Source organism: Ylistrum balloti, unplaced genomic scaffold (assembly GCF_031769215.1).
Source record: "Ylistrum balloti isolate Yb309-2 unplaced genomic scaffold, AGI_CSIRO_Ybal_v1 Utg370332, whole genome shotgun sequence".
In the NCBI taxonomy this organism is placed as follows: domain Eukaryota; kingdom Metazoa; phylum Mollusca; class Bivalvia; order Pectinida; family Pectinidae; genus Ylistrum; species Ylistrum balloti.
The window spans coordinates 1,661,480-1,677,013 of NW_026782241.1; the positions used below are offsets into that span (position 1 = coordinate 1,661,480).

Below are 15,534 nucleotides of genomic sequence, written 5' to 3' on the forward strand. Positions count from 1 at the left end.
AGAGTTCCTTAAACAATGTACACCATTTTTTGAAAAATTTGCAGTTGACGACTTGTACTATGTACCATGTACCATGTTTATCACCAAAATGCTTGGATGTAAGAGAAAAAAATGGCAAATGCTGCGTATATGACGTGATATGGTGTTAAAACAAATTTACTCTGACTTTAGTTTGGTTGAAGGTTATTGGTTTTTTGTTGAAATAGAAGGGCAGAAGGGGGTGGAGAGGGGGATGGCTGATGTTAGGGTAAAGAATGATTTTTTTCACATTTGATTTACTTAAAATAAGTTGCTTCATGCTTGCTGCAAAACAAATTAATTTTATGCAATAAAAAACACCAGTGACAGACTGGTGATGTTAAGTGTTTAGTAGGTTTCTGTTACACAGAATTTCTAAAATTAAGAATTTAATACAGTTACATCGACATTAATCCAGAATATCTGTGTAGAGTGTGGTGTTGTTCAACACTTGACTCCAGCATTTAACTATGAAAGAGCTGAGAAATATACATATTAGCTGTTCATATTTTATTTGTTTTGTGTTTAACTTTAAGAATTCATGACTTTAAGGTACTTCTGTATCTACCATTCTAGTGCTCGTACATGTGTACAGCACAAACAGGTGGATTTGAAAATGAAAAGGATCTCCTTTAAAACTACTAGAATAATTGCTTTCATGACACAGTGTATTCAAACTCAGGTCTTATGTAATATTCATTTCCTTCATTATTATTCAGTCCATAGTTTGATTTAAACAAATAGACATAGAAACATAGAAAGTGTCTACTTCATAGCAAACCGCGCTGACAAAGAGCTCTTTCTTCTGATTTGATCAATATAACGAATGTAAGTTATAACTTTAAAGGGCCCAACACCTCCTTTATATCAACAATGCCCAACATCTCTCCGGACTTCCTTTCTACCTCAACTGTCTCACAATCCACAACTCTCAGGACCTACTCAATACCCCCAACAACTCACAATCCACAACTCTCAGGACCCCTTTTCTACCCCCATGAGCTCACTGTCAACAACTTTTGGGATCTTTTCTCTACCCCTACCAGCCCACAATCCACAACTGTTGGGACCTTTCTCTACCCACACAAACTCACAATCCACAACTGTTGGGACCCTTTCTCTACCCACACAAACTCACAATCCACAACTGTCCGGACACTTTCTCTACCCACACAAACTCACAATCTCTACCCACACAAACTCACAATCCACAACTGTCCGGACACTTTCTCTACCCACACAAACTCACAATCCACAACTGTCTAGACACTTTCTCTACCCACACAAACTCACAATCCACAACTGTCCGGACCCTTTCTCTACCCACACAAACTCACAATGCACAACTGTCTAGACACTTTCTCTACCCACACAAACTCACAATGCACAACTGTCCGGACCCTTTCTCTACCCACACAAACTCACAATCAACAACTATCTGGACACTTTCTCTTCCCACACAAACTCACAATGCACAACTGTCTGGACCCCCTCTCTACCCCCACCAACTTACAATCAACAACTATCTGGACCCATTTTCTATCCACACAAACTCACAATCAACAATTTTCAGGACCCACTCTCCACCCCCATCAGCTCACAATCCACAATTCTCAGGACCCACTCTCTACCCCCATCAGCTCACAATCCACAATTCTCAGAACCCCTTCTCTACACTGCCAACTCACAATCCACAGTTCTCCAGCCCCCTTTCTGGGTCCACCAACTTAATGTCAGCCCTTTGACACTGCTGTGGTCCCCTTATTGTGAACAGCTGTTTAATGGAAAAATGAGTTCAGAGTCTTAAAACCAAATCTAAATGTATACTTGTGAATTTCTCAAATGACATATCCGTGACATTTTATAATGCAACTTCTCTGTAGGTACAATGTCAAAACTGTGTCCTGATTCTTGACACTTGATTGGTGATCATAATAAATGTAAAAAGCATTTCAAGAAATCTTAGTAACAGAATGGGTTTTACTTATGTCTGCTGATAAGAACTGTGGACTTACCTGGTATAGTTTTATAAATTACAACAGAGGAAATCATGGGTTAAAAATTGTATACTATTTAAGTGTAGTGTTTCTCCAATCAGCAAAAGTAGTGTTAAAGTTGACCTTTTGACCTTGAATCAGAACACATGGGTAGTATGACCTTGTGTAAGGTTATAGAGTCATAAAAAGGTTTAGTGTTTGCGGTTTTGTCATATATGTGGTAATTCCTGAATTCGAATCAAGTTAAATCATTTATTTTTATCATAATTGGTGATCATCATCTCAACAAGTTTTATAGGAAATATTTTGAGACATATTAAAAATATCATTGAAATGAATACCTGGTAAATCAGTAGGAGTCAACAGGAACCTTACTTTGAAATGATAACCATATTATTGGAAGGGAGGTAACTCCAATATATATATAAATTTGGAAACTATAATAGCATAAATTCAATGGAATTCTATTGTTGTAGTCAAAAGGAGTAATGAAAAATATTCCCACTAGCTGAGGCTAGAAAGGCTCTCAACTTCAACCGTACTCCCTCCTTCACAAAGTCTTCTGCCTCAACTTAATATCTCAAAGGAAGCACTTGTCTATATCTTCTACATTTGATGTGGTCGATAGCTCCAGATTTGTTATAGGAAATAATAATGAAAACACCTTGCCCTTGCTATGGGACCATTCTGTAGCCTAACACTTTACCTCTTGACTTTAAGAGAAATTCACACTAGCTAAGGCCAGTAAGATGATCTGTGCATTCTACATTATAACCGGGATTTTTGGAACTTTTACAATATTTGAGAAAGTATTAACTCAGGTTATGGCAAATTTTATTCCAGTTTATAAAACACATCATGAGAATAAGATTGTTTATTGTTTGTATGTTACAGTTTTCCATTTTCACCCATGACTGTACGATTGGTCAGCAAATCCTTAATCTCAGATATGCCAGTGAGAATGGCCAGGGGGCTGGACCTTGGCTTGGCACACGACAAAAAATACTTTATGCTTTAATTCTGATTGGATGTCCCTGGTTCAAGGAGAGATCTGATGATGTCCTCAGTATGTTAAAGCTGTCACATTGGAAACACAAGGTAAGTTGTTACCAGACTCTGAAGGTCCTGGGGGATTCACAACACAGGGTAAGTTGTCACCGGATTCAGAAATGCATGATAAAATCAGACAGCTTTGAATGTGAATCTAATAATACTCACAGATACAGTAAAGGCACAAAAGCTATCTTTTTTATCAGAAGAATGATTGTTTTATTTTTGTAAATATCACAGAAAAGGTATACTTTTGTAGCATTATCAGAGTCGTATTTAGCTGTGGTCTTCATTGTGATGTCATAACGTATTTCACTAATTGGTGACGTCTTTTCATTTTCATACAATAATGTCACAATAGATTAAATTATACAAGATCAAACATGAAAATATAACAAAGTGATGTTCATCGGTTAATACAGACATGTGCTAAATTTTAAGATCATACTCTTAGATAGAGATATCTCAGTCTGTGTAACACAGAGGTGATTTGCTATTGACAAACAGACCTGATTCTCTTCACAGGTTCAGCAGCTGCTACATTGGACCGAGACTGGCCTCAAGGTGGCAGCACTTATCAACTTCCTAGTGTTTCTGCGGCAAGGTGTTTACAGAGCCCTGGTAGAGAGAATTCTGGGTATCAGAGCAATGTTTCCGAATCAGCAAGGCGTCAGACAGGTACATTCATACAATAAGTCCTTCCCTAGTAATAAGTCACTTCATAGTGATAAGGATATCCCTGGTAATAAGCCATCCCCCTCAGTATTGTAGTTTCAGTAGAAATACCAACAAAAGATATTTGTCCTGTGATAAGCCCACTCCAATACTAAGTCAAAGATGTACTTTCCCATTGACTTATTTCAATTATTTACCATTGTGTGGTATTAAGAAATAAAGTGAGCAATGTAAATACATTGAGATTGTCTCCCCTTATAACAAATCAAAAATTAAAAAATGATTACCTGATAATCCACATATGTACAAATTTTAAGTTAGGCTGGTATTCCTGGACATTATCAATGCCATATAGTTAAAGATGTTTAGTTTGACGGTATCCAATGAAAATTTATATTGCCCATGAATTCAGACTCTGAAATCAGTTAAATGCTGAAATAAGTATGTTTAGTAAAATGTGGTGGTTAGATGGTGATTGCTGCAAATAAATGAATTTAGAAATATTTATGTGTTCCTTATTTACACACTGTTCAGAAAAAACAGAAGAATCAATGCTCGTGTGATTAATATGTGATGTCAGGTTCATTACAATATAATTTTCTAGTTCTGTGTAATTAATTATACCCTTGGCTATTTCAGGTCAGCTTTGAATTTATGACCAGAGAATTATTATGGCATGGATTCTCAGTGAGTATATATGTTGTATTATAAGACTGTTTAATGGGTGTCCATCAATAGATTTGTACTAATTCTATAAATTTGTCCTTGTGTTTTCAACGTTTCTGAAGTTTCAAATTATATCTTGTATCTTAATTTTTACAGAGGTATGGTATTTGTTCACAGTTAAGTTTAATTTTCATGGGAATATACCAGGCAGTCAGCTAGAATGCCAAATTTCCACTACAAGCAACTGCTTCAAGGTGATAGAGTTATGGCCCCTTCTTTATACCATAGTTATTTACTGATGATGCCCATGTTTGATTTACCTGTCAAGGTGATATAACTTACACAGGAGTGAGAGATATCATGCAATAGTGGGCACTAAGGTCCCTGGGGGATCTCTTGTACCTAAAATGATATCATGTTCTTTGAGTTTATACAACCCACAGAAAGTGTTTGTAGGTAAACAGGACAAGTTTCATTGTAGGAGGTGTTAATGGCAAGTATTTCATAGCTTACAAAAACTTGAATGAGGTGTGAATGGTGGGTACTTTATAGCTCAGAAAACTTGTATGAGGTGTGAATACTGGGTATTTTATAGCATACAAAAACTTGAATGAGGTGTGAATGGTGGGTACTTATAGCATACAAAAACCTGTATGAGATGTGAATGACTGGTATTTTATATCTTATAAAAACTTGCAAATGCTGGTCACTTGGTTATATTGGTGAACAGTCCCTTAAGAAAACATGCTTTGAACAGAAAACAACAGTTAAAACTTCAAAACGTATAGGGTATGGACACTGTAAGTAGAAAAGGAACTTACATCTAAAGGTAAATAAGTGTATTTTTCTTATGTTTCAGGAATTCCTTTTCTTTGTACTGCCATTAATTAATTTCCAACGCCTAAAAAACTTTGTGATGAGACGAGTGTTACCTGTAAGTAAACCATCTACAGACCTAACAAGTCGTAAACTAGAGAAATGTGCTGTGTGTGGTGACAATCCAACCAACGCACGGGAAATCAGCTGCGTCCATGTCTTCTGCTATTACTGTATAGAGGTGAGCTCTCCTAATATTTGGGTGTATAGTAAAACCAATATTGCTGAAGGCTGTAGGTGATATGTAGTTAAGGTTTCAAACAGCTGATTGAATATTTCAACTCCTCAGAAGTTATTGGTCAGATTATACATTTCCTGTTGTGTATTTTTCAAGGGGTCCAATGTTATACTTTTTTGAGGTTGAAATAAAATGTGAAAAATTTATATCATAAAAAAGATATCAACAACAACAGCAAAAACTAGTTGTTGATTTCAAGCTTTCAGTGAAAAATTCATATTTTTTTCTTCAAACATATGACCGTGAAATTGTGAACCATTTATAATTGGAAACTTTTACAGTGTGTGTGTTTACTATGATATACGTATATCTATTGGTTTTCCTTTAACATAAATACATGTAAATGTACTGAAGATGGTAGGTATTCTTTTTTTATGCTTTTACTGTGTCCTTGACCTGAAGATTTATGACACCACTGGTTTTAGGTGATAATTTACCAATGATAACAAATCTTAAGTGTCATTAAAAAATTGTTAGGAGTCTTTTAAAAGTTATGACTCACACAAATCTTCGAGACAATGTTGTTAAGCATATAGAGATTCAGATGGTGAGATACACCAGACTGCTAACTGCTTCTAGTACAATAAGGAGCCACAATAGTACAGTCAGAAGAGCGTTTGTCTACGTAACCTCAAGTGAAGATCTGAGGTGTGTGGTTCAACGCTCTCTTCACATTGTGGTTTGTGTTTTTCAGGAAGCTGAAAAACAGACTGGTATGTGCTGAAATACTTGTGTGGTAAGACACTTAAGAACAAGTGCCGTGGATGGCATACTACAGGCCTCCCCTTTGTTGTTCAGTGAGGTAGCCACCAGTAACTATAAGGAGACACCTCTTTAAAATGACCCTTGCTGTTTGGGGTGATAAACCCAGCGAACTAATCTAATTCATTCGCCATGGTTACAATTACTACAACAACCAGTGTATATATTTCAGAGCAACTATAAAGCTGATCCAGGGTTTTCCTGCCCTCTGTGTGGAGCAAGTGTTGCTGATGCCAGTAGCATCAAACCAGTCAGAATGGTAGTACCTACTACATAGAGAAGATGATCATCTTCCTCTGGACTTTCTTAGATCTCAATCAAAAGTTCTTTCACTTTCTCAGATTGTGTGCAGCTGAACTGTGATGCATGTGATGAAGTTAACATTTACTCAAGGATGCATTGAGGTAAAAAGATAAACCTGTCGTCTGTAAGGGTTAAAGTTCAATAAGAGGATGTGGACCGTCAGTACACCAGTCTGTATAGGTTAAAGGTCAATAAGAGGATGTGGACCATCAGTACACCAGTCTGTATAGATTAAAGGTCAATTAGAGGATGTGGAACATCAGTACACCAGTCTGTATAGATTAAAGGTCAATTAGAGGATGTGGAACATCAGTACACCAGTCTGTATAGATTAAAGGTCAATTAGAGGATGTGGAACAACAGTACACCAGTCTGTATAGGGTAAAGGTTAATTGGAGGATTTTGACCATCAGTATATACAGCAGACCATCGGCTGTTAGAGAGTAGAAAAGGGTTCCGATAATCAAATTTCAGTGTATTCTCACTTTTTGTTGAATAAGCATGATGATTAATCTGTGCATCCACAATAATTGCTATGTAGTAACATACCACAAAAAATATATGGCCTCAAGAAAAACATAGTTAAGCGAGGGTAGACTCTACATTGTTTTACTTGTGTCTCTATAAAAACCTAGTTTAGCTAGAGTACACTCTACATATAGATTGGCAGATTTAGTTATGTAATGAATGAATTTGTTGTGTTCAGTTGTTATGCCATATTGCATGTAAATACTCATTCTGTTTTGGAGGTTATCAATTAAAGTATCAAATAACAAACAGAATTTTGTTTACTTTTATTGATATGTTTTTATTCTTATGTCAAAACAAAATTAAAAAAAGAAAAATATCCATTAACAAAACAATTATAACATGATTAACAAAAAAGATCTATAACAGTGACATTGACCTTTGAACCCTGATACATGAGGTCATCCGATGTAATGTCAAACTTGGCATTTGTATCAAATTTGATCAATCTCTATAGAAAAGAAAATTGCTAGGAACACTAATGTCAAAGTCCTCGCTAGAATCTCTCTTTAGAGAAAGAGGTTGTTAGGAAAACACTGTTGTTGACTCCCCAAAAACTACCTGAAGGTTGAGGAAAGAAGTTGCCAGGAAGACATTAATGGTGTAAGTTCTTTCAAAACTCTCTTAAGAAAGCTCTGAAGTCCACTCAGGATTCCGTGGTACTGTTGAAAGTTCTCTTGAGGACTCTTTAGAAACACTGAGTAACCAACTGTGTTGTCAGAAGTTCTCTCCAGGAACTATTACTATGTCAGGAGTTGTGTAATTTTTTCTCTGTGGTCTCTTCAACAAACATTTGCATCTGAAACAAATTAAAGTGTCATATTATTTATAAACATCTCTCACAGTATACTGTAGAGTATTTACATGTATCTATGCCATTTCTACTGAGTGAACCACTTCTGTAATGTTCTGTATAATTAAACTGCAAAAAGTGAAAAAATGGAAAAATCCATTCTTATGAACAAGCAACAACTGAGGTCAAAAAGAAATAACATGTTTTATACAGACATATAATATACATTCTCTGAAAATTGCTGGTATTAAATTTGATGATTAATATGCTGCCATGGGGTAGATCTAAGACAGAGCATTACTGAGCATTATGTAGTCAGACATCACCACCTTCAATCCTCACCATTATATAGTCAGACATCACCACCTTCAATCCTCACCATTATATAGTCAGACATCACCACCTTCAATCCTCACCATTATATCGTCAGACATCACCACCTTCAATCCTCACCATTATATAGTCAGACATCACCACCATCAATCCTCACCAATATGTAGTCAGACATCACCACCTTCAATCCTCACCATTATATTGTCAGACATCACCACCTTCAATCCTCACCATTATATAGTCAGACATCACCACCTTCAATCCTCACCATTATATAGTCAGACATCACCACTTTCAATCCTCACCATTATATAGTCAGACATCACCACCATCAATCCTCACCATTATGTAGTCAGACGTCACCACCTTCAAACCTCACCAATATATAGTCAGATGTCACCACCTTCAATCCTCACCATTATATAGCCAGACATCACCACCTTCAATCCTCATTGTTATATATTCAGACACCTTTATATAGACAATAATGTTGTTGACTAGAGTGAAAAGAATACACATTCCTTACCTTTATATAGTCAGACGTCACTGATTTCAGAGGGACAATATTGGGCTCAGCTAGATTTGTCTCCCTTCCTTCAGCTTCTACCCAAGGAAATCCCTGGTAAAACATGTTCAAAATCAAAAAGAGAATAGAGTGCTGGATCTGGAAATTTGCCAGCTCACTGAACCTTCTATGGTTTTGAGATATTTAAGTGTACTTTAGTGTACATCTGTATTATCAGAGATGATACTCTTCACATGATTTCTAACATAAAATCCTCATTTACATTATGTACTAAATTACTAAATATAGCTTGAACCATAACATCAAAATTTTACCAAGTATAAAACTTAAAGAGATATTCCCCCCACCACCATGTTGGAGATAAATATAAAGTCTACTCAGGAATTTGTGACAAATCTTACACAAACATTCTTACATCTGAGGATTTAGGGCATATCTAACTATAAACCTCTCTACTGATGACCACTAACGAGACTATGAATTCCATGACACTATATACTATCATATATAATTCACATTATTCCTCAACACTATCTACTGGTTAAATTTATCATATCCCCACTTTTGTCTCAACTTTGCTCAGCTGTGTTTTAGTGAGCATGTATGGACTAAATGCATGACACATGTTTCTGGTTTTATGTGACCAGATCTTTTTTCAAGCCCATACTGTAATTGCACACTTAATGTACATGTAACTTTTATAGTTAAGATATCCATATCATACCTGTGATTTTATATCCTGTCATTTATATCCTACCTGTAGTTACCTCCAAAAACAGCCAGTTATCCATACCCTATCTGTGATTACTTACTACAACAAATTCAACCATATCTTAACTGTTGTTACCTCTAACAACAGATTCAGTCATCCATTTCTACCTGTGGCATCTTACTACAACAGATTCAGTCATCCATATCCTACCTGTAGAGTTTTACTACAACAGATGCGGACATCCATATCCTACCTGTCGTGTCTTACTACAATAGATTCAGTAATCCATTTCCTTCCTCAATCCTGTAGTGTCTTTCTACAACAGATTTGGTATTCCATATCCCACCTGTAGTGTCTTACTAAAATAGATTTCGTATTCCATATCCTACCTGTGGTGTTTTTCTACAATAGATGTGGTATTCCATATCCTACCTGTGGTGTTTTTCTACAATAGATGTGGTAATCCATATCCTACCTGTAGTGTCTTACTACAATAGATTTGGTAATCCATATCCTACCTGTAGTTATTTACCTGAATCATCTGGTGATCATTGATGTTGTTAGCTGCTGATTCTGTTGTTTCGATTTGTATAGTCCATGTGCAATCTGAAAAACAGCACAAGTCACTGCAGAGTATCTGTGTGTTAAGCAGTTTATTATGATATCTTTGACTAAGTATGGCCCAGAAAAGAATGTGCTGAATGTTTTTCAGTTATTTGACTTTTGATCACAGATGGTCACAAAGACCTAACTTTAGTGCATTACACACATCCTGCTAGAGATACAATTATGTTTCAAGATTCATCTCTAATGGATCAAAAGTTAGGTTTTCATTTTGGAAGGGAAGAAATTTCAACAACTCCATTCGATCTCAAATAGGTATCCTTTAACAATACACTAACACAGTAGGTTGTCTTTATATTCCAAATTTGACTGTACCTTTAGGGAGTGGCTGGAGAAGAGCATCACTGACCGTCAGTTTGAGAAGGAAGGCACGCAAAGACTGCTCTAACTGATACAGGTAACGATCATCTCTGTGGAGATAAAATATTGTTTGAGAAACTTCAGCCCTGGATCTTAGCCCACCATCATCACATGGCAGACTATTTAAAAGACCCTGCACCTATGGTCCATTGTCCGTAGTCCAGTGGTATGCTCTTACACAATTCTTGTTATTGCCATTTCTGGAGAACCCATGGATGGACTTTTTCCAAATCTCAGTGGTTGGTTCCCCTTGGTACCTATAGTTGTGCATTTTCCCATTTTAGGACTAATCCCATAAGCAACATTGCCTACAGTTAACAATCTTGGATCTTGACAGTAATAGTTCATTATCACTACTTCTGGAGAACTATTGGATAGACATATTTTTTTCAAATTGCATATCTACCTACCCTTGGCTACTAGTTGCACTCATTTGATTTAAGGACTACCCAAAGAAAAAAAAATGGCTGACTGGCACCCAACTTGGATTACAACTCTAAAAATTTGTTAACACTATTTCTAGAGAAGGATCATTCCCAAATTTCATATGTAGATTCCCCTTGTTCCCTTGTTGTGCAAGGTCCCTAGTTGTGCAGTATTGATTTTGGGACTTATCAGACATGCAACCATCCTGGATTTTGCCAATGAAAGTTTGTTTCACTAATTCCTCAATTGTGCCCTTTCAGTTTTTAGTCTGCTAGGAAAAACAAAATGGCCAACAGACGGCCATCTTGGATTTGACACTGAAAGTTCGTTATCAATATTTTTTAGGAAGTTCTGTCTCACATTTCATATGTAGGTTCCTTCCTGTTCCTAGCTGTGCACAATCAATTTTCAGTCTGATCACAGAAATAAAATGGCCATCAGACACCCATGCTAGATTATTACATTGAAAGTTTATTATCACTATTTCTTAAGAAGAACTGCATGGATCTGTCTCAAATTTCATATGTAGGTTTCTATTAGTCCTTTGTAGTGCCCTTTTGATTTTGGGACTGTCAGAAAAACAAAATACTGTACTGACAGGCAACGATCTTCACCTTGACAGTTTAAGATTGCTGTAGCTATTTCTTGAAGGGAATTCTCAAATTTAAACAATTATGAGTAAATAAGGGAAAAGAAGAGAATAGCTCACAGTTTTAAACTGCAAATAATAATGGTTGGTACCACGATTCCTCTGGGATCTCTTGTTTTTCACCCTTGCATGAAACAGTTTTCACCTCATCTCCAATTCACCCATTAATACACCATTGTCAACTTTAGCCTACCTTTCATTTTCCTGTTTTTTTTTCTCTGGGAAAAAGGGTGTAATTGTTTCCGTAAACAGCAGTCATATTACAGGCACATAATAAACACTTTTTTCATCATTGTTAGAAAGAAAACACAAGTAAGAATCATAAAATGCATTCAATAAGATTTAGAGAGTTTTATCACAACATACAATACCTGGTAATACACTTCATGTTTTAGCCTCAGTAAACCATGGCAGATTTCTGTTACCTCGTATCTTTTTCTCTAAATTCACTTCTATAAAACCACCACCCTCCTATTTCTATGTCTTTGAATTTCCACTATTGAAGCTGCCTACCCTTTTAAGTGGTCTGAGTGTTTACTAATCTCTATCACAAATCTCTCAAGTGGTCGATGGTCAGATCCTAGAATCACCATGGCAATTTTCTCCACCTGGTTGAGCTGGTTGAGTCGATGGACGCTGTCCACTATATTGACCACATACTTGCACACGTCAGGATGGAGACACATCTACAGCGAAAAGTATGTTAAACAGGAAATTATCAGCAGTTAAAAACTACAACATGTCAACCTATTATGTATAAAGTAAAACCTTCTCCAATGTATAAGGTAGCTACAAAATTAAAATTGTCACCTCTAAAAACTAATGCTGTATAGTTATAAAATTATCAAAAATTAACAAAGGACCATAACTCTCTTAATTGTCTGGCTAGGGCTTTGGTGTGCATGACACACTCTGTTATCCAAAGGAATATTTGACATACAAAATTCTAAGATTGAGTGTACGAAAAAGTATTAGATATGCCATAAACAACATGATACTCAGTAAACAAAGAGCAATAACTCTACTATAATGTGGCCAATAACTTAATTTAATTTCAGTATACAGGAATCTTATCATGTAAAATACAAAACACATGTACATCTGGGTGCTAAAGGGTAACCAGTCAGAGTCATGCAGATCAGAATTCGGAATTGTTTGTAATTACATACATGAATAAACTGACATAGAACCATACCACAATACATATTCCCAACCCCCCTACAACACCTGAAAAAAAAAGTTTCCCAAAAATAGTTTGAAAAATTATTATTTCATTACAAGATAGCCACAAGTTTTAAATTATCAAGATACAAGTCATAAAATAAACATAAGTGTGGTCAGTTCTTAATTAGAGAAACATTTTGATTTAATCATTCACAGACTCAAAGGATCCTTTTGTTGCCACGTAAACTAAGTACAAAAAATGTCTTGATTACAAAAAGCACCTGTTTATTTACCTGTACAGGGACATTGTATTTCTTCCTCTTTTCAAATACACCTCGTGGGTACAGGTCCCGTAAGTAGAGGATGGAATGGATAGTCACCTCCAGGAACTCGCACAAAATGTCAGAACCAACTGAAATACCACAGGGATTACATATGTATTACCATTCTTACTCTCATAATCTCAAGCTTTGATACTTTTCCTGTCAATTTCAATTAATTACCATTTAAGTGTTAAATTGTTGATGATACCTGAAAATGTTGTTCATTAAACTTCATCATTATAAGACATCTGTAAAATGTAAAGAAAAAAGTTCTTAAACAAAAAGGCATCATCATGATCATCCATTTTTTACAAATAAATCGTAAAATTTTGTCTACATTATAACCTACTTTAATCATAACTTAATTTGTAGAAATAACACACTTCAACACACAGAAGTTAAAATATTCAAAAGTCAGATAATCTGTGTTATGATTATTGTTGCAACTGACCAGCAAACCATACACACATACTTACCTTGAGCAGCAGTGTGGCTAGCATTTGCCGTTATTTAGTTTTGGGAAAAGATCGAACTTTAAGTGGTGGCACCTGTTATATATTCTCACAGTACTTGTATATTAATTGTAACAAATATTTATTGATCTTTTACCATATTTTCTGGGGTATAAGCCAACTGGTATATAAACTGCAGAGTCAATTTTTAACAATTTTTCCCGATTTGATCCACAAATTATCCATACCGGAATATAAGCCACACTGGTGCCTTTCTGTGGTGACTGTCATGTTGACCAAAGTTTGTTGATATGGCGGACAACAGAAGGCAATTTATAAAGATCATCAGTGAAACTTTTCATAAAGTTTGCAAATTTATTACATATAGAAACCCTTCATGTCATTGATGTATTTCAACAAAACATAAAAAAGCAAACACCAAACTTGTTTGACTTTGGAGCCTTTAAAGACTGTCAACATACAGATATATGGCCTAATGGTACGTATGGGTTACTAAACAATCTCTTCATTGATGTCTGTACTGTTAAATATTTATGAAGGCCCTTGCACGCTGATAAAATCCTTATAGTTCTATATTATTTCTTCTTGTAATTTACACGAAGCCATTCATATTGTAAACAAGCATGTGGGGTTGTTGATATGGTTAACAACCTTATAACTAAAACCACTAAATATCACTCAAATGCAAAACAACTATGCCTAACAAAGACCCAAAAAATGACAAAGAGCAAGTAACTATTATCACAATAGGAAATATGAGTCAACTCGTCCCACCCTATTCCTCCCGATCGAACATTCTTATTATTCTCTGTTCCTTTTACTCTGTTTAATTAAGATAGACTTAATTCGTTTGACCAAGAGCCCGCCATCCCATTTGTAAGGTCGACAATAACAATTCTAGACTTTTTGTTATTGTTTACATGGGGCATGTTGTCTATAAATAGTAGGGCTCTTAGCTCTCAACCAGGACATACAATGAAAGATGTCATAGCCGTATAATGTGTAAAAACATACCAGAAGTTGTTTCCGAACACAGCTGTGTGTTTCGTGGTTCAACAGACATCATACAATGTTCATGACTGTCACCCGATTGTACGTCTGTACAGCCGACACTTCGGAAACTTCGCGGTGGAATTAACCGGAAGCTTGTGTAACAAAAAAAAGTAAGGACATGCACAATCCGGAACGTTCAGCGGCTTCATGGAAGATTCAATCGTCATGAGAACTGATATTCCTGAAAAATTTGTTTACAGAAATTTATCGAATGTGTCGTTCCATATATCATACACTGCTGTCAGTTTTTAATTATTTTAAATATTACCGTAGTGTTAAATATCTTAAAAAGAAATCACCCTAGATCAGTAGCATTTTAGTAGCACGCCTGATCATGAAATTGATACACAATCTCATTCTTTTGAAGTATTCTTCAAGTTTTTTTCAGAAATGTTGCAGCAATATTAAATAACTTTTTTTTTCAAATTCTATTTTCATGGTTTAAACTTAGTAAATCAAAATATTGCAAGACAGATGAACATTGACAGCTGAATTTTGTTTCTCAAAGAATTTGTTATGTATTTGTTATGTATATTGGTATTGTTTCTGTTGGTCAGGATGAAAGATCAAGTCAAGGTACAAGAAGTATCCAGAGAAAGAACATGCTAAAAAAAACAAGCAGTCATAACTCCTACAAAAATTATTGAATCAAAACGCTTTTCAGGAATACACAGGCTCCTCCTGCTTATGAGCGAGCATGATATATTGGATGTTATTGGATTCCACATTGAATACAAAACACACTTGGTAATACCGATAACTGTACTTAAACCAGAAATGATAGATCAACATGAATCATAAATGTAATATGTTGGTCATTGGTTGGTTCCATTTTCAATTTCCACACACAATACTATTAAGCACTTGCTAAAATAGGTTTAAAATAAATTATCAAAAACTGATATATGTGATATGATGACAAATAAAAACACAGAAGAAAAACAAAGACCAGCAACTCTTTCTAAGATTGTTGAATGAAATATAA

The 15,534-nt window shown here is 35.6% G+C and overlaps 2 protein-coding genes across 2 annotated transcripts in view; one reads left to right on the plus strand and one right to left on the minus strand.

Annotated features, from left to right (window-relative positions):
• The window catches only part of LOC132553529 (peroxisome biogenesis factor 2-like), a 46,866-nt gene extending 39,499 nt beyond the window's left edge, over positions 1–7,367 (plus strand). The window contains exons 4-8 of the mRNA XM_060217777.1: positions 2,910–3,113; positions 3,591–3,743; positions 4,380–4,427; positions 5,266–5,463; positions 6,455–7,367. Of these exons, the coding sequence (XP_060073760.1) occupies positions 2,910–3,113; positions 3,591–3,743; positions 4,380–4,427; positions 5,266–5,463; positions 6,455–6,559 (708 nt within the window). The 3' untranslated portion in view covers positions 6,560–7,367. The remainder of the gene's footprint in view (positions 1–2,909; positions 3,114–3,590; positions 3,744–4,379; positions 4,428–5,265; positions 5,464–6,454) is intronic.
• Positions 7,368–7,444: 77 nt separating this feature from the next.
• On the minus strand, positions 7,445–14,585 carry LOC132553546 (mitotic spindle assembly checkpoint protein MAD2B-like). The gene is made up of 7 exons (XM_060217802.1): positions 14,511–14,585; positions 12,994–13,112; positions 12,050–12,222; positions 10,417–10,511; positions 10,010–10,083; positions 8,766–8,858; positions 7,445–7,912 (listed from the first exon to the last, which is right to left on the minus strand). Exons 1-7 carry the CDS (start codon positions 14,560–14,562, stop codon positions 7,862–7,864), a joined length of 657 nt encoding a protein of 218 aa, XP_060073785.1. The 5' UTR covers positions 14,563–14,585; the 3' UTR covers positions 7,445–7,861.
• Positions 14,586–15,534: the final 949 nt, after the last annotated feature.